General features: G+C 37.4%; 1 protein-coding gene across 6 annotated transcripts in view; it reads right to left on the reverse strand.

The window, feature by feature from the left end:
- Positions 1-2,970: 2,970 nt before the first annotated feature.
- Positions 2,971-18,773, reverse strand: part of LOC109421413 (glucosamine-6-phosphate isomerase) — a 49,410-nt gene continuing 33,607 nt past the window's right edge. For 2 of the 6 annotated variants that reach the window (XM_062849568.1, XM_062849565.1), the window contains exons 3-5: positions 11,521-11,894; positions 3,456-3,747; positions 2,971-3,266 (exon numbers count right to left, since the gene is read on the reverse strand). In XM_062849568.1, coding sequence (XP_062705552.1) covers positions 11,826-11,894 — 69 coding nt within the window. In that variant the 3' untranslated portion in view covers positions 2,971-3,266; positions 3,456-3,747; positions 11,521-11,825. The remainder of the gene's footprint in view (positions 3,267-3,455; positions 3,748-11,520; positions 11,895-18,773) is intronic. The other 4 variants (XM_062849567.1, XM_062849569.1, XM_062849566.1 and 1 more) reach the window with 4 other exon arrangements.

An 18,773-nucleotide genomic window follows, 5' to 3' on the forward strand; every position in this document is an offset into this window, starting at 1 on the left:
GAATTTATGGAGTGATCGAAATTCCTGTATGGAAATCCTCGATAAAAATGCTCTAAGAATCTGAAGAAAACAATGGAAAGAACACCAATAAAGGTGCTCTAACACACTTCTATTTTTTTATCTGTATTGTGAGATTTTTAGCCCTAGGCTAGTTCATCTTTACTTCCCTTCCGCAGGAAGAACTCACATTTTGCCAGTTTGTCGGGAGTGGAATTCGATCTCAGGTCATCGGCGTGATAGTCACGTGCTTTAACTATCACACCAGCTCCGCATCAACACACTTCTAGTTCTATCTTAGATGGTTTTATATGCATATCTCACTTAGGTAGGGTGGGGCGGGGCAAGGTGGGTCGCGGGGCAAGATGGGTCAGTGCCATTTACGAGCGCATTACTCATGTTTTGATTATGTTAATAATTTTGTTAGGTGACCAGCATGAATATACAAAAGTTTAGGGCAGGGGTTCTCAAACTATTTCAGCTTGCGACCCACTTTTGATTCTCAAAGAATTTGGTGACCCACCAGCACGAGCATTTATAATGTAAGTCATGTTTTTGCAAATCTAGACTGCCTTTTACATTATAAAATGCATTTTTTCTTCATTTTCATAGGTTATGATAAACTAACATCACGTAACCCTCAAACTAAAAAAAAGTTGTTTTTCGTTGATTTGTAGTGTTCTTTTAGTTTTTTAGATAAGTCTAAGAAAGGTTAACATGCCCAAGTTTGTAGCATCAGTTAAATCTTGGCTTAATCTGGCTCCAGATATAGTGGTAATTTTATGCTTTTGCAGCACTTTAAAATCTACTTTAAAATTGAACATCGGTTGAAAATACATGTACATATTCACAGCGAGGGGGTGAACATCAAGTAGTTTTAAGAATTATAGTACTGCTGGATGGTCAGATGAGTCCGATGAGTCAGAATTTTTAATGATATCATACACACTTGGTAAGGTAAGGTAAGGTAAGGTAAGGTAAGAGACGAATCAGCCAATGGCCGAAATACAAATCAATCTAATCAATAAAGGTAAGGTTTCTTGTCGAAGTTAGTCGAAGTTAGATAATTTTTTGCTGGTTTTTGGCAATTCTATTTTTTTATGATATTTTAAAAGCTGAAACAAACGTGTAAGTCTAACAGAAAATGCTAGCTGCAAGCAACAACTTGAACTCATTTTTTTATCCTGAAAACAAGTAAAATCTAAAATTTTGCCCTAATCTTAAAACTTCCTATTGAAAACTCATAGTTTTAGATTCGATTTCAGAACGCAGACAGTAGTTTTAATATTCAATATACTCCAGCCAAGGCTTTTAATACAAAATTTTGAATAGAATTAACCTTTCAGGACGCGCGCCATCAAGCAACGAAAACTGCACCGCACTCGCGCTTTATACGATGAGCGAGGTTTTTTGGTTGTGTTGTACTTTTTACAACAGCGCGCATCCCGAAGGGTTTAGAAGAAACCAAAATAACTTTTCTAGAAATGGATTCTCCAATGATGTACGAGGGAGTATTTGAAAATTAGAAAATTGCTAGCAATAACATTCGACATAAGTTAATAAAGATTTCGCGACCCATCAAAAATCAGCCCGCGACCCACCAGTGGGTCGCGACCCATAGTTTGAGAAACGCTGGTTTAGGGTATCGATTGAAAAATTATTCACTCTCATGGAAAATTAAAAATAAAATGGTTTTTAGCCATTTTTCTTATGCGATACATTCCATATATTCTCCATATAAACCAAGATGGGTCACCTTCAATTTTGGGCGTATTCTTGGATCATTTAAAAGTTATTTATTTTTTATTACAAGACTATCTCATAACTCACTTCAATCAAGCGGAATGAACGCCTTAAATTATAACATAAAATTATGATATTTTTTTTAGTGAAAACATCGATTTTCAAGTCGTCTTAGGACCACTCAAATCGTAAAGTTTTTTTATTTTCTGAATAAACTTATAAAATGTTTAGTAGTAGCTTTTGTTTACTCAGTATGGATATGGAGTATATATGAATACTGTACAAATCTTATATATTGCCGGTTTTCGTTGAGAAAATGTAAATTACTTAAAAGGTGACCCATCTTGCCCCGCACTTTTTCACCTCGCAAAATCGGTCACTTTTTAAAACTGCTTGTTTAACATCATATTTTGTATTTAATGAACTTTTTATTAACTTTAAGCATAGCTAACTAGTGTATAAAAGAGTAGAGGACGAATACAAACCAATACAATTTGTATTTACAAAGTTATGATGGCCCGTCCTTAGGTGACCCATCTTGACCCCCCCCTCCCCCCCCTACTATTGATCCATAATGCTTAGCTAGTCCCTTATGTCATCAAGGGTGGTTTCTTCTACTATGTTAAAACTTTGAGCGAAATATAGCGATATATAGATATAGATAGTGACAAAAACGGATAGGAATAAAAACGGAGCTTTACAAAAACAAAACATACATGTACAATGATTTTCAATATTGGTTCCAATGGCAAACTTACTAGCACTGCTAAACTAGCAACAGGCCACCCAACAACTATCTGAGCTGCCTGATCGCAGCAAATGAATTTCATTTTAGACCAGAACTCCAACAGCAGTCTCCAATTGGTTGACCACTTGTCGTATCTGTCTACCAAGTTTGCAGAATGCTTATGTATTGTGCAAAGTACAACGCGCTACTGCTCGTGTTACAAAAACGAATGCAGCTGCTTAAAAGTTTAACATGCAAAATCTAGAGCTAAAAATTTTGACTAAGAGAAGAAGGTGCGACGTTATTAAAAAAAAAACAATTATTGACTTGCTTAGTTTCTTTGCCCAAACAGTAGTTGCAATGGCAATCCAAAGCAGCTGCAGTATGCTATTAAAGTGCCGCGTGTACAGGTCGGTTTATATACTATTCAATTCTACAAACGGAAACAAAAAAGTAACCTAGAGGAAGTTTTCTTTCACTAACAAGCAAGCAACACACGCCTCTACCTAAAATTTCATCTTTATTACAGTAGTAAAGAAATCATGCTTCTGACACAGGGTATGGGACAAAATCGGGTCCGACAGAACTAAAATCGTAACACAAATTATAAAAGTTATTTAATTCTACCCTTTGGATTCGAGTGACTATAAAACGTGCTAAAATGTGTGATGTTTATTCGCCCGACCAGCACCAGCCAACCAGCCGGCCTCCTGCCCGGTCATCATCAGCACCACAACGGAAGGAGTTTTATCTCGTTCTACGTGCCTTCAATCAGCTTAGAGTGGACGTCGTACAGGCTCTGTGGATGAGAAAAGGGGAAGACCGGCCATCCCCGGCGTTAGAGATACACGTTAATTAATACTGCGTCGAATGTATCGTTCCCCGTCCATCGAACCGGGATTGATTAGCATGGGTAAGCGCCTCTTGTATGGCCTATACCTAGGTACAGGCACTTGATCATCCTTATCCCGGTGAAAATCACTCTCACCTCACTTGCTTCGCTGTTGGTTGTTGTTCTGCTTGCTACCGGCTGCTTTGGAAGGCCGTTCTTATCCTATCGGTGGACGACGACGGTGATAATGATGTTGATGTGGCAAAGGTCAAATACGTCTTGAGCTTGGAGGGGGCGAAAAGAAGGACACGTGGTTGGGAGTGTCGTAAGGTCATCCCCTCAATGGATTACGTACGTATGAGGCTCCTGCTACTACACATATAGATCATCAGTTGGGCCGAGTGGCATCATCAAGGTCTCCACTGGCAGCGGCCAAAACGTAGCAATCCTGAGCCAGGTCAGGTCAGGACCAACACAAGTCGAGAGGAGTCAGTCGATGGTGATGATGATGGGAGCGACACGGGTTTCCATGTTTTAATTTGGGACGATGGGATTTGGGGAGAGAAAATATAATGGAAAAGTTGTATATTTTTTGCGTTTTTTTGTTTGGGTTGGTCATTCCATGCCAGATACTGTTATGATACATATGTAGGACAAGAACTAGCAAAGTTTTGTTTAGAATAACTACATAGATGCTGTAAGTGTTTGAGTATAATTGATGCAATTTTTAATGCCCTTCATAAGAAGGGAGACATTTTTAGAGCCTACACTCTCGGTCAAAAGTTTGGAGTCACCCCCTCAAGATGGCCCACATCACCGCCAATTTACGTCCGATTTCAAGAAGCTAGATCTCATTCAAAAGATAATAGGTCGAAGAAACTTTGAACATGATTTTGATTAATCTTTACAAAAAATATTTGTATGTAGCCTTAATCAAAAGTTGCCAACTTTTCTATATAACAGAATTTATGAAACGTGTTGCAAAAAGTTGATTTTTTCAGCACGAGTCCTACAAAGAGTGCTGAAAAAATTTAGTTTTGCAACGCGTTCCATACAAAAAATTATGCAATGATTTTTTTCATTATACAACTCATTTCAATTGCATTATGAACATTATGCAAATATTTCTCATTATGCATAATGAACAAATGCGGAAAACTTGACCATTATAATACTCAAATGAGTTAAATAAAATTGAAATTATGATACTGAATTGAATAAAATAATTTAATCTTTCGGTAGTGCCGCTGGTTAATGCGTAGATCAAATTAAGATGAGAGCGGTAAGATAACCTATTTACTGGAGTTTTCTGAACTCGAAAAAAGTGAGACATACAAAACAGTGCACAATTTTTGATTTCATGCACAAAAATATTTGTTTTTTAGAGAATAGCATATTATGTTATTACCGTAAAAACTTTATCAAAATCGGCGCAGATATTTTGACTGTAGAACTGAAAACACTGTTCCTTTTTTTTATAAACCTGAATGTATAATTGTTGTGTTAATCTGTTTTCAGTGCAAATTTCAACCATTTTGGTAGAATATTTCCTTTAACTTTTTACCGGTTTGATCAAATTCAATGAAATTTTTACACAATACTTCTATATGTACAGAAAAGTATTTATGAAAATCGTTTCAGTATTTCTGGCTCTACAGTTTAACCCTTTGAAGTCGGAATTTTTGCAAGCGTTATTATGGAGTTTCTTCTACGTTTTTGAAGTCAATAGCATAAAAACTGTTAATTATTATGAAGAATATTTTTTTGGACATCCTAGGTCATCCAAACTATTCTTGAGTTTAGATCCTTATGTCTATGGGTGTAACGGTAACTTCTTTCTAACTACGATTTGTAATCTATCATGTCCAGTAAGTCTTCTGAAAGTTTCAGTGATAATTTTCATCAACTAAACTTCAGTAAGGAAGCCCATAATATCCCAAAAATATATAGCAACGCTTATTGTCCCTCTAACTGCTTTAGTAAGTACGTTGGATTATGTAACACTACTTAACGTAGTGGCAAAAGCTATTATCACAAGTGTAGACCTGAATCTATGATCTCCGGATTACAGTAGTGTTGTTGATCTGGAATAACTCAAAACTATCTTGAAATGACTCAAGATATGCCAGGGGGATTACAGTTTAAAGTTCAATGTGAGCATAACTACTGTTACTATCAAAAGCTAAACTTCAGGATAGTTTGGACGTCCCTCAATGTCCCGAAGGGCAATAATATATAGTGGACTTTGGTCCACTATTACATTTGAACTATAGATGACGAAGATATCACCAAATCACTTTTCCATGTTTTACGAAAGTGACCCCAAACTTTTGACCGATACATCATATTGAGGGGTGACCCCAAACTTTTGGTCGATGACATCAAGGATTAATTTACTTAATAACTTTTTTTCTACATTTTTTAGCTAAGTTCTGTAAAAAGCACTTGAAAGCTAATAGAAAATGGGTTATATTACCGCTCTCATCTTAAAATTTGGTCGACCCAATTTCCAGCGACACTGCCGTAAGTTTAAATTTATTTTTTAGAAAATTTGACAACTTTGGGTTAAGTTTACACACAAATTTTTTTGAAAAATTTTCTTTTAAATCATGTTCAAAGTTTCTTTGACTTATTATCTTTTGAATGAAACCTAGAGTTTTGAAATCGGACGCAATTGGCGGAGATATGGGCCTAAAAAAAATGACATGTTTTTGAGGGGGTGACCCCAAACTTTTGAACGGGAGTGTACATTCATAAACACATGTCACTTCGCGAAACCCACGTGCTTTTGTTTTTGGCGGGAACATATTTTCTTATGTTTTGCCTTGCGACTGTCACTGCGGCGGTATACCTTGCGAGCGTACGACCGCCGCCAGACTCTAATAAAAGATAAGCGCGACAATATGTGCCTATAAAATGACATGTTCAGAGGGGGTGACGCTAAGGGTGGCCCCAAACTTTTGATCGGGAGTGTTCATAAGAAAAAGTAAAACTGCCCAGATAATTAATAACCAATATACATGTCCTTTCCCGCAAACTATTCTATCTTTCTTCCCTTTCTCCATTATAACCATTATAACAAACTAAGATATTTATAACTCATTGTGATATAATCATGTCCAAAATTCTTGGTGTTTTCAAAAAAAACTGTAACTCAATTATATCACATTATTTTATAAATGATGTTCCATATCTTATTGATTTGAGTCTTCAACATTCTCAAAATAATGTAACAAAATTGAATCATATATTGATACAAATTAGTAATCCTGAGGCTAAAATTCAAATCACATTTTTTATAATTTTGATCTGATGTATAAGTAAACAAGTTATTATCTTGAGTAGACCAGGATACTTTTTGTTACAATTTTAGTTATTTTGAAATCATCCTGCATCTATTTTATAACTGAAAGTTTTAGAAAAATATTATAACAACATAACACACTATGTTATAAGCTTGATATACTTTTCTAGTCGGGGTTGTTTCACTCTGCGTGGATATTTTTTTCTTGAAGGCCCAAAAGATCGTGCATTTGAAATTCTACAGGTGTCATATTTTCTGAGCAGTGCGAAAGTGGAATGTGGATGTAATGCTAAAATACGGCTTGTTTAAATGTTTTTAGTTTCCTGGGTGGCAACGGCTCCCACAATGCGCCAGGCAAATGAACAAACTAGGGGGGCCTTACGGAGGGACAATGCGGGGACTCCTGGAGGATTTAAAATTGGTTGGATCTTCAAACGGCTTCAATGCGTTCTATGACACTTACAGGGTGGTTTGAAGGGGGCTTCAAGGAGCATCAGGGAGTTTCACGTGGTTTTCCGAGATTTCGTGATAGTTGTAGAGGCGTATTATAGCATTGTAGAGAGGTTTAGATGGTAACGTTCCCCAACGTTCTTCAACGTTTCAGAGATTGGCAGGGGCGTTACAGGTAGATTCGAGAATGTTTGTGGACGTTTTCAAAGCTCTCAGGGGGTTCAGAGGGTATACAAAAGCGTTTCACTGCTATGGAAGGGTTTATATGGGCGTTTAAAAGAATCGCATGGGTATTCAGAGGGTTGCAGAGGCATTTCGAGGTCTTAGAAGAATTTAGGGGCTCCAGGGATTTCAGGGTTATTCAAGGAATTTGATGATGTATTAAACAGGTTCCAGAGTCTCTAAGGCATTTCTGAAAGAGATTGCATCCTTCATGAATGTTTCAAGACAATTTGAGGATGTTTTGGGAAGGATTTTGGAGGTTTTTGAAGGGCATTTCAGGGAGTCTCATAGGGCTTCAGAGGCATTTCAAAAGGGTTTCAGGGACTTTTTTACGAACGTTGCAAGAGGTTTCAGTGACGTTTCAAGAGGTCCCAGAGGGTTTCAGGAGATTTTCTGGGTACATCCCAGAAGCTCCCTAAATCTTTTGAACGCTGTTTTTTACCCCGCTGTTGGAGGAATACGCCAATTGATTGCACCGCGAACTCCTTGAAACGTACCTGAAACTTCCTGAAATTTCCGGAAGCACTGCCAAACGCACTCCGAAACCCCCAAGAAGCGTCTATGAAAATCCCCAGAGACCCCCTGTATTTTCCCGAGATACCTTGGATCGCTTCTGGAAGCCTTTGGAAGATCCAGGAAGCCCCTAAAACACCCTGAAGCCTTTAAGGCACTCTTGAAACTCTTGGAACCATTTCTGAACCCTCCTGAAATCCTAAAAATGGGACCCATGTTCAAGAACCTTACTTTCATAAAGGGATTTTTATCTAGGAAACCTTATGATCCCATTCCGTAGCGTAGGTAGACCATCTTACAATGGTGCGTTGCGGTGCAGGATCTCCCACACCAAACTTAGATCTTGCTACATATTTTCCTGTCTTAAGTAATCTGACAGTTATGGACCTTTCAAGATCTAAGTTTGGCACACTTTTTATGCATTTTCAGGAGGATTCAGGTAAATTTCATGTATGAATAAATGCTAACCAAATATAATCATAAATGTTTAGTTTTCAAATAACAAAAAGGTAAGAATGTTCTATCATATGATAAACAATCACACATATACATACATAGCGTATCATATATTGGGGAAGGGAGGGGCCACCAGAGCACGCGATTGAAACGAATTGGACAGGAACCTGCAACTGTCTCTTCCTTGTTGTTAACATTTCATGGATTCAGGGCGGGATCTTCGACCCCATCTATTGGGAGTATTCTGTAAATCGAGGGCTCGATTGTGCAGTTGTTCGTGATAACTTTCTTTTGGAAGGAGATTCTTTTCCCCTGACGCGGGTTTCACGCAAGTGTCTCTGCTTGCGGGTCCGCATAACCCTTTTTGGCCCTTCATACAGGAGTCATTCTCCTAATAACTGCGCAATCTTGATCAAATCTCTTTTCAGATTATTCCAGTGCCATAGGCAGATGCCTTGCTACAATAAATGGTAGAACAAAATCATCATCTTCATCAGGGAACCTTGTGAACCTTGCTACTTTCTTTAAAAATGAAATGGCAAACTAGCGTGTCATGCCTTGAGCATGTACGCTTGTCAACAAATGGTTGGAAATCCCAACAGGAAATACGTTTATTGTTCGGTTTATTTACCGCATGATGAATCATCCCCTACGGATGCTTCAAAAGGCCTTCCACTTATTGTTAACAGTGATGCTAACGCTCGCCATATCATCTGTGGCAGCTCGGAGCTTAACTTGGAGGGCTCCAGTTTGAATACTTGGATTACTAAACATGGGAAACCGCCCAACCTTTAAAGTATCTACTAGAGTGAATATGTTTGAAGAAGTTTGCCCTCTACAATATGTAAAGACCCTTCGTGGAACTCTGATCTGGCGAAGCTCAGGAAACAATGTAGAAAGAGTTGAAGCAGACGAAGTTTGGCTGGATCGGAAGCTTTCAGGTCAGATCGCAAGACTTACCAGAAAGCTTTTCGGTCTGCTAAACGATTCCGCTAAAAAAAAAATGAAATCAGTCGGTCGAACAAAATCCTTTCAAAATCTAAGGATTTTCAAGTGAACGAATTCGTTTGCCAAATGGCGAATTCATTTCCTCTGATGAAGAAGTTCTGAAATGCTTATTCAGTACACAGTTACCCGGATGTGTGGATATTACATCTTTGGATGAACCTTGTAGTTATGATCGGAGTATTCTAACTTTCGATTGAGGGAACACTAAATAGTTTGGCTCCTTTCAAATATCCTGGAGCAGATGGGATATATCTTGGCGAATTGATTATTTGAAAAATGTTTTGAAAAAACTACTTGTTTGTAGTTTTGCTAAAAAAAGACTTGGACAGCGTCTTCAGGGGCTGTACAGACGTGAACGAAATTTAACACTAGACAACGGACACATGGATCATGGTCCCAGTGGATACGGAGACGAAACTATTCTCGCGAAAAGTTTCATCACCCGGAGTGGGAATCTAACCCTCACCCCATAACATGGTGCGATTAGAAGCTCGGTGACTCTAACCGCACGGCTACGAGGCTCCAATTTGACCTCTTTTCTTCTGAAATGCTTAGAACGCATGGATCATCACATCCGTAATTTTCATCTGGCCAACGTGCCTCTTCATGTGAATCAACATGCTTACCAATCCAGAAAGTCCACTGTTGTCCACAAAAGGTTGTTTACGATATCGAGAAGGCATTCGCTCAAAAGTAATCCTACTTGAGTGTTTTCTTAGATATCGCCTTAATATTGCCTTTAAGGACAGACTTGTTAGAATCCCAAAATGGCCACCACAATGGCCGACGTTGGCACCTACTCACGATTTCTAAAGCACAAATCTCTTCGTAAACAAAACCAGCGTACCTGAGCTTCTTATTTTAAGCTTATTACAAGTGAGCAAGAGCAGAATAATAAATTGCACTGTTGTTTGAAGCTTGCTTCTTAAGATTTGTGCGTTTGAAATTCTGATGCACTATTGAAGCGGGATTTCTAGACGTTTGTCCTTAACAACGTACCCTTCGATGCCATATATAGCTTTAAAACAGACAACATTCCATTTATCACGAGTATCCTATATTTTGCACCGTCGCGGTTGCCATTTTTTGTCATTCATCCTAAAATGGTGACTGTGAGAGTGCAGAATATGATGCATATGGAAAACATAATTGGTAACATTTTTAGATGTCATTTTATGCCATTTAAATACCGCAAATCAAACAACAAATATCAGTTTTTTTTTGGAAAAAATCCTATCAATGCATCGAAAAGCAAAATAATTGCAGTCTTTACTGAAATCTCCCAGAACGACATCACAATTTTACTTTCAAAATTTCAAAGATTATTGCATACAGATTTAAAAGATTATTATTTTATGTAGCATGCCCACAGATACTACATGTTTTATTCAGTTCCCTCCGCAGGCATGGAATGACCACAAACCAAAAAACCTATAAACGATAATAACCCACCCGAAAAATAGGACACCAGAATGTTAGACACCGAAGAAAAACACAACAGTAAATTTAGTAACAACAATCGTATCCGGTTGACATTTTACCACATCAGTAACATCCAGTAGAGGTAGCAGCAGCATTAGCTAGTTAGGCGACAACCAACGGTAGGTAATAGTTTTCCCATTCGAGCTTTTGTCATTTGACAACGGTGCGGTAGCAGTACATTTGAGAATAGAAACAGGAAGCAAGTGCGGTGTGGCTTAATTCTAGGAGAGAACGATGCAGTGAACGCAGGTAGGGCTCTGCCAGTCGATGTAGGTAATTGAATTTGAAAGATGTTGAAAATGTCCTGTTGGGTGGCATTTCTGGAATTTTGTTGGAACATTTTCAACACCCTTCGGAAATGCTAGATACACCCAAAGTTGTCTATGTAGATGCTTTTTTGGAGTTCAAACTGTTCAAACTGAGAATTCCAACTAGGTAATAATGCATTAAACATCAATAATTACAAATCGAAATATGAAATAATCCAAATTTGAACAATGAAAAACAAGAAATAAAAAAATTCATTCTTGTAACATACAAAAACGTGAGAGGATAAGTAAAAGTAAATACAAAGGAATGACTTAAAACAAATAGCGAAAATAAAGCTTAAAAAACAAAAAATAATGAAATAGCAGTAGAAAAAAATAAGGAAATTGAGATACAAATTATTAATTTGAATTCACAACACTATAAGATTAAATATGTAAACAAAAACTACACAAAGTCTCGTTTGGGTGTATCGAATATTAGTGACAGAGTAAAATATGCAAAAGTTGTACTATTTACCGTTTGATGTTTGGTTTCCGAAACTGTAAGTTGGTTGGTTGGTGGTGCTGGTGGAGGCATTGGTGATGTTGATGGTCAGTCCCACAAAGTACAAACGTACTGCACATCCCACCTCTCGGGGGCACAGTTTGCATACGTAAAAACGTACACCGGTCAAATGGGAAAAGTCACGTTGAATCAAAAGGTTTTCCTTATACACATACATACAAGTAACAGAATGTGGAATGATGGGGGTGCAAATTAGGTAGGTACTCTATCCGGAAGTTGGTTGGTTCGTTTGTCCAAATTTTGCTCGCTCGTTGACCTCACTTGCACAGTTGCCGTACGTCGTGCGAGCCTTCCTCGATCAGTTTGTGGTGGACGTTGCTCAAGGCCTGAGCGTTTGTGCGAATTTTCCGAATGGTTTATGGGTCGGTGCATGGATGAATCCGGAACAAAATTTTGAACATTACTAGTTAGAACAGTAGCTGGAAAAGTTTTCGAACCCATCACCGAAATGCAGAGGATTGATTTGAAAAGTACCAGTAGAAAGCGTGTATAGTTTGTTTTGAGCACTAATACGACATGTGTTAACAATTCAACTGGGAAGCCAATCGAAGATATTCATCAGCTTGAGGGTTCAACTACTCAACCCGTCTAAGATGTTAAGTTTGGTGTACCACGATGGCGTTCAGAGAGCTGGGTCATATTGACCTCAACATCTTAAAAATTATACTTTGTATAAGAAAGTTTTTATCTATACTTTTAATAAGTGATTGACATTACTTTGGATAAAGAATACTGTACTTCTCTAATCGAAAGTATTTCAGAAAAAAAAATGAACTCTATAAGGAATAATAGAAGAAAATCCAATGGAAAGATCAAAAGGACATTTTTGAGAAATAAATATCTCCTGAGAGAAGGACTTTCGATTGTAATCTCAGAAGAAATATGTGGAGGAATAGGACAGATCGGTGAAGTACTAGATTTGTAGTAATGAGCAGAATTTTAGTATGGTGAGAAGGTCAATTCTCCGTTTCTGCGATGATAAGTTGCAAAAAGCGTGGGTATTATAGTTCCTTGCATAATTTGATGTTGTTTGAGCAGAACTTTGGGCAACAGTGTTGTTGTTTTCTCCATTTCTTTCAACATAAACAACATAGTTATCCAAAGTTTTGCTCAAACAACATCAAATTATGCAAGGAATCATAATACTCCCGCTTTTTGTACCTTTTCATTGCAGACCACCATACAAAAAATCAGCTCACCATACAAAAATTCAGCACATTACTACAAATCTAGTACTACACGGAACGTGCCCCATTACAGTAGGATCTGCTTGGGAGATCGCGAGAACCTATATCTTAGTCTACAAATCTCAGAACAAAATTTTCGGAGACATTTCAAAAGAAAAAAGAGAAAAAAGATCATGAAGAATGCCAAAAAAATTAACTATACAAATTCCATGAAGAATCAGAGAGGGACCTCCTACAGGAGTTGCAGAAGAAATTCTTAAAGAAAAATTTTACATAAAAATAGAAAGAATACAATTGAAATCTAGGGAGAACTTCTTGGGAAATTTCTGACCGATTGTCTGCAAGACTCCCAGAAAAAAAAATCAGAATAAAAAACAAAGAACTCATTTACCAAGTTCTGCTAGAATTTTGTAGAATTCCTACCGGACTTCTAGTGACATTAAAGGGACATTTCAATAGTATTTTAGGCACTAAGAGGAGGCATTATCGATAAGCAAATCTGAAATCACAGTGGAGATGTTTTGAAAGAATTCTAAAATTTCATTTTTTAAATTCATATAACAACACAAAAAGGGAAAGGTTGAAACTTTTTTTTTGTAAAATATGAGAATGATGTCTGGAAGGATTCCTAAAATTATTTTTCATGAGTAGTAACTTGGAGTAATTTCAAACTAATCTTTCAGAATTCATAATAAACTTTTGAAAAACAAAAAAAAAATATGAAGATTTTACTATGTTTTGTTAGCCAATTAACCGTTTAACAACTTGTTTAGGTAAAAAGAAAATCGAGTTATATACTGTTCCTTTTAATTCCACTAAGAATTTGCATCCTTTGACAGATACGTATTTCGACCTCAACTGTGAGGTCGTCTTCAGTGTGACTCGACTGAAAAGATCCATCGCATTCGACACGTTTTATACACCTTAGGTAAACATTTTTAGGTAACTCAATCTAGATAGTTTTTTTTTCCTCAAGGAGTTCTGGCATCCCTCAAGAAGTTACATCTGGGATTTCTCCTGAAATTCCTTCTGGAGCCCTGGGAAATGAGCTTCTAAAAGAACTGGAATGAGCTTCTGAAATTTTGGAGGAATTCCAAAAGGAATTTCTGAAAAAAAAAAAGAAATTCCATAAGGAATACCAGAAGAAGGTTCAGGAAAATCCCTAGAACAAAATTGGTTGGGAAATCTCAGAATACTGTGCTGGAAGAATCGGAGAAGACATTTTTGTAGGGATTCCAGATAGAATTTCCTAAGAAAATCTCAGAACGATCTCCATGGTGCAGAAGAAATTTCTGGATTGATTCTAGAAGAAATTTCATATACAATCTTAAAAGGATCTACAAGGATTTCTGCCGTAAATCCTTTCCTTCAGTAGTTCTTTGTGAGGCTTATTTCCAGGAATTGCTTCTGGAATTCCTACAAATGTTTATTCTGGGTTTCATTAAGATGGACCTTCTGAAGCTTCTTAAAAGGTTTTTTTTCTGGGGTTTTCCAAGATTGTTCTGTGCTATTTTGCCTAGAGTTTCTTCTGATACATTTTCAGGAATTTCTTCTGAAATTATTGGATTTTTTCCTTCTGATACCGTCAGTGTACCAGTAGCCGCTCGTGTTCCAATAGCCGCTCACTGTCATGAAAATGATGTTTATTGGCATAAATACGTACCATTGTCTTCATCCGTATATAATCCGGCACGCATATTTTAAATATCCGTTGAAAAAAGATTGTATTTGTAAAGGGAACCTTGTTTTCTATGTTCGTGAGCGGCTATTGGAACATGTGCAGCTACTTGTACACTGAGGATAATTCTGAGGAAGTTACTTTTGAGTTTTAGAATAATCTACCTACTGGAAGAACTCACAAAGGATCTACTGGAGGAATCTCAGAAAAAAATACAAAAACGATCTCCTTGAGAAATACATTTCTTCGGAGAGCAATATGTGGTGAAGTGGCAGAAGTATTTTTAAGTCATTGTGAAATCTCAAAATAAAACTTTTGTAGAAATTCAAAATGAAATATCGCTATGAATCTCAGAAATAAATCTGGAAAAATAGAAGCATAATCAGTGAGAAAGCCGAAAGGAACTACCAGAGGAACTCCAGACGGATTTCCTAGAGTGAAAGAAAATCCTTCAGGGATTTTAGAAGGAACGCTTTGAAAAATCAGAGAGGGATCATTTTTGCAAGAGTTCTGGAAGAATAATCTGAAGGAATTAAAGAAGGAATTCCTAAAAAAACTTAGAAGAAATTCTAGAAAGAATACCAAAAGAAAATCCAGTGCAGGGCTTGGACGAGGAATACCAGAAAAAAATCTAGGAGGAATATCAGAATAAAATTTATTGGAAAGCCCAGAACGATTTCATTGAGAAATATGTTTCACCTGAGAGAAGAGCCTTCGGTTGGAATCCCATACCAAATATGTGGAGGAATTATAGATGGATCACCTTGAAAAACAAAACTGTTTGGTGAATCTCAGAAGAGAATCCCAAGAAATAGAAGAAAGACCAGAGGAATGCATAATGAAACTACTAGACAAACTCAAGGCAGGTCTCCAACAGTAGAAAAAACTTCCGAAGATCTGGAAACCGTTCCACGTTACATTGGTTTTTGCCTGATTTTTTAGGGGGAGCTTCTTGTATATAGTTTTGAACAATAATTTGGTAATTTTGGGACACTGGGACACTATAGAAATTATTAACGTCCTGCACTACACTAGACGATAGACTGAAGATGTTAACAAGAACAAGAAGATGTAACGAGGAACGGTTGACAGCTATCCCCTTGAAAAAGGCCCAATAAAAGAGCCAAACGTCGGACAAAGCAAAATACACCGTTTGAATAGTCCAAGACTGACAAAGCCAGATATTCGGAAGTAACAGATTTCCAGGCGCACCTATCCAGCAGAGTAGAAAAAACTTTATGAAGAAACTTCTTGAGAGATAGAATGCTTTGAAGAGTCAAAAAGGGGCTAATTAAGGAGGTCCAGAAGAAGAAAAAAGTTTAAGAATTCTTAAAAAATCCAGAAGTAATATAGTTGAAATCTCAGCGGGATACTTATGGAGGAGAAATTCAGACAGATCGTCTCATTTTTTGATCATTTTATGATTTCCAGAGATTCTTTCAGAAAATCATTCACGGATTCCAGGCTTGCAAGCAGCGTTTTATTTATAATTTAGTTTTTTTTAGAAATTTCTCCAAGGATTTCTTGAAAAAAATCGAATACTTCTTTAAATATATGATCAACCCTCTCCCAACTATGGCACACTTTTTGTATGAGATCTTCTCTGAAATTTTTGTATGGGTTATCACACTTTCCTGAAGCCTCTCCCTCCTCGAAGCGTGGCGCAATTTTTGGACGTTTTCCATTCAAAAATAACTCCAAGAATTCTATTTACAAAGTAATCCGAGAATTATTTAAGGATCTCCACCATCGGTGGCTTCGATTTTTTCAGGGCTTCTTCAAGAAATGTTTCTTTATGGAATGTCTCCAGGAAGTTCTCCAAAGGTTCTATTATGGTTTTTTTTTGTGATTCCAGAAATTCATGTAAAGATTCCTGCATGAGTATCTCCGAGTAGTCCTCCATGTATTTCACCATAAATTCCATCTGAATTTCTTCCTTTAGAGATTGCTCCAGCTATTCTTTCAGCTCCACATATTTCGACATAAGTATTTTATGAAATTACAAGAAACATATTGAAGTAATTTGTCAAGGGTTAGCTGAAGGAATTTCTTAAATAATGTTTGAAAATTTGCTGGAAACATTTCAGAAACATTTGTTCAGGTATTTCCTACCTGAAAAAACTCCTTGAGATGGCTTTGAAGGAATTTCTAGACGAACTTAATGAAAAACTTTCGGAAAAATTTAAGGAAAATATTATGGAGAGGTTTCTGAGAAAATCTCTGAAAGGATTTCACGAGGGCATTCTTGGGGAATTTCTGAATTAAATCTCGAAGAAGTTTCTGAAATCCTTGAAAATTCTTAAATTTCTGAAGGATTTCCTGTAGGATGGTTTGGAATAAACCCTGAAAGAGCTCCTGGAGATGCTTCTGGAAAAACTCTTGAAAGAATTTCTTGCAAAATGTCTGAAAGGCATTAGTGGATAAAAATCCCGGACTCAATTTTCCTAGATGAATTTTTGAGGCAAATTTAAATCAAATGGAAGAATTCTTGATGGAACCATCAGAAGAAATTTAGAAAAAAAAATATTTTAAAGGAATTTCTGAAGTAATGCTTAGCAAACTGGAGAATTCTGTGCAGTTGTCCCAAAACAAATTTCTTGAGATATTCGTGGAGAAACGCAAGAAATAAATTCTGAAGTGATTTCTAAAGGAGTTCCTGAAACTCTGAAGAAGGGTGCCGGAAAAATTGCTGCAAAAAAACCCCAGAAGAAAAGTTTTTGTAAATCTCAAGAGAAGTTTACGATCCAACCCCCGAACCCCTGAATATCTGAGAATTTACTGGAAGGCCCCTTGGATGCCAAATTTCTTGAGAATTACTAAATACTTAAACAAATTAGTCTGTATTTATGTTTTTTAAGGAATAGCAGTAGCAGTTCACTAAAAATAAAATTCTCGCCAATTACGCCACCGCCGAATAGGGTGTACGGCGTGACGCCAGCGTCGCCACCGCCGCTGCATAAAATTAATATATGTAAACGCCGCCGCCGATGAAATCTGATCGGCACACACATCTAATTTGCAGGACTCCCAGTAGGAATTTCTGAAAAAACAACACAAACAAACTAAGAGGAAAACCAGAAGATAATATGGGAGAAACCCCAGAAAAAACTCTTGCAGAGTTTCAAAAGGATCTCCTGGAACTCATGGAAGAAATACCTGTAGGGATCCCAGAAGGAATTCCTGGAAAAAATCACTGAAGGAATAGCAAAATACAGACCAGCAAAAAATCCAAGAGAGATTCATGGAGGAACTTCTTAAGAAATCATAGAAAAATCTACTGGAAGGCTGGAGAAATATATTAACAAAAATCAAGTGAGAAATCATAGTAAAATTCTTCAAGAAGTTTCAGGAGAACACATATAGATTATCACGCTTGAGAGAGAAATGAAAGAGCATTTTTAGAATTACTATAAAAAGAGAAGAACGAGTATTTTTTGAGAAAAAATGGCTGCAATTCCTGGAAGAGGAAACAGTGAGTGTGTATGCGGCTAGATTCAGTAGATCCTGGGAGTTTGTTGTTCAACGCAAACTGCAGACAGTGAGCGTGGGTGCGACTGAGATCGGAAGATTCCTTGCGGGAGGTACATTGTTTGATGTGAAAAGTAAACAGTGAGGATGTCCGAGGCGAGATTCAGAAAATTCCTTGCCAGAAGTACGTTTTTCGGCGTGAAAAGTAAACAGCGCGCATGGGCGTGGTTAGATACGGAAGATTCCTTGCCGGAAGTACATCGTTCAGCACGAAAAATGAAACTGAGAGAGTGTGTGCGGCTGTGTTAGGCAGGCTTATTGCCGGGACTACGCTATTCGGTGCGATATGTAAACAATAAGTATGTGTACGGCTAGATTCAGAAGATTGCTTGCCGGGAGTACGTTGCTCTGTGCGAAAAGTAAAAATGAGAGTATGTACAGCTATATTCAGAAGATTCCTCCCCGAGATTGTATTGTTCAACGCAAAAAGTAAGCAGTAAACGTATTCGCTGCTGGATTAAAAAGATTCCTTATCGGGAGTTACATGTTTGGTCCGAAATGTTAACAGTGAGCGTGTGTACAGCTGAATGCGGTAGATTCTTGCAGGGAGTACGCTGTTGCAGCTAGATTCGGAAGATTCCTTCTCGGAAGAAAACCAAAAGTGAGAGTGTGTGCGGTTAGCTTTGGAAGACTCATTTACAGGATTACGCTTTTCGGCGCGAGAGTTAGAGTGTGTGCAGCTATATTCAGGAGATTCCTTTCTCAGATTTTTATTCGACTTAAAAAGTAAACAGTGAGCGTGTGCCCGACTATTGCTATTTTGAAAGTACGTTTTTGGGCGTCGTAAATGAACATTGATCGAAAAGTGAAGT

Source organism: Aedes albopictus, chromosome 2, assembly GCF_035046485.1.
Source record: "Aedes albopictus strain Foshan chromosome 2, AalbF5, whole genome shotgun sequence".
In the NCBI taxonomy this organism is placed as follows: Eukaryota; Metazoa; Arthropoda; class Insecta; order Diptera; family Culicidae; genus Aedes; species Aedes albopictus.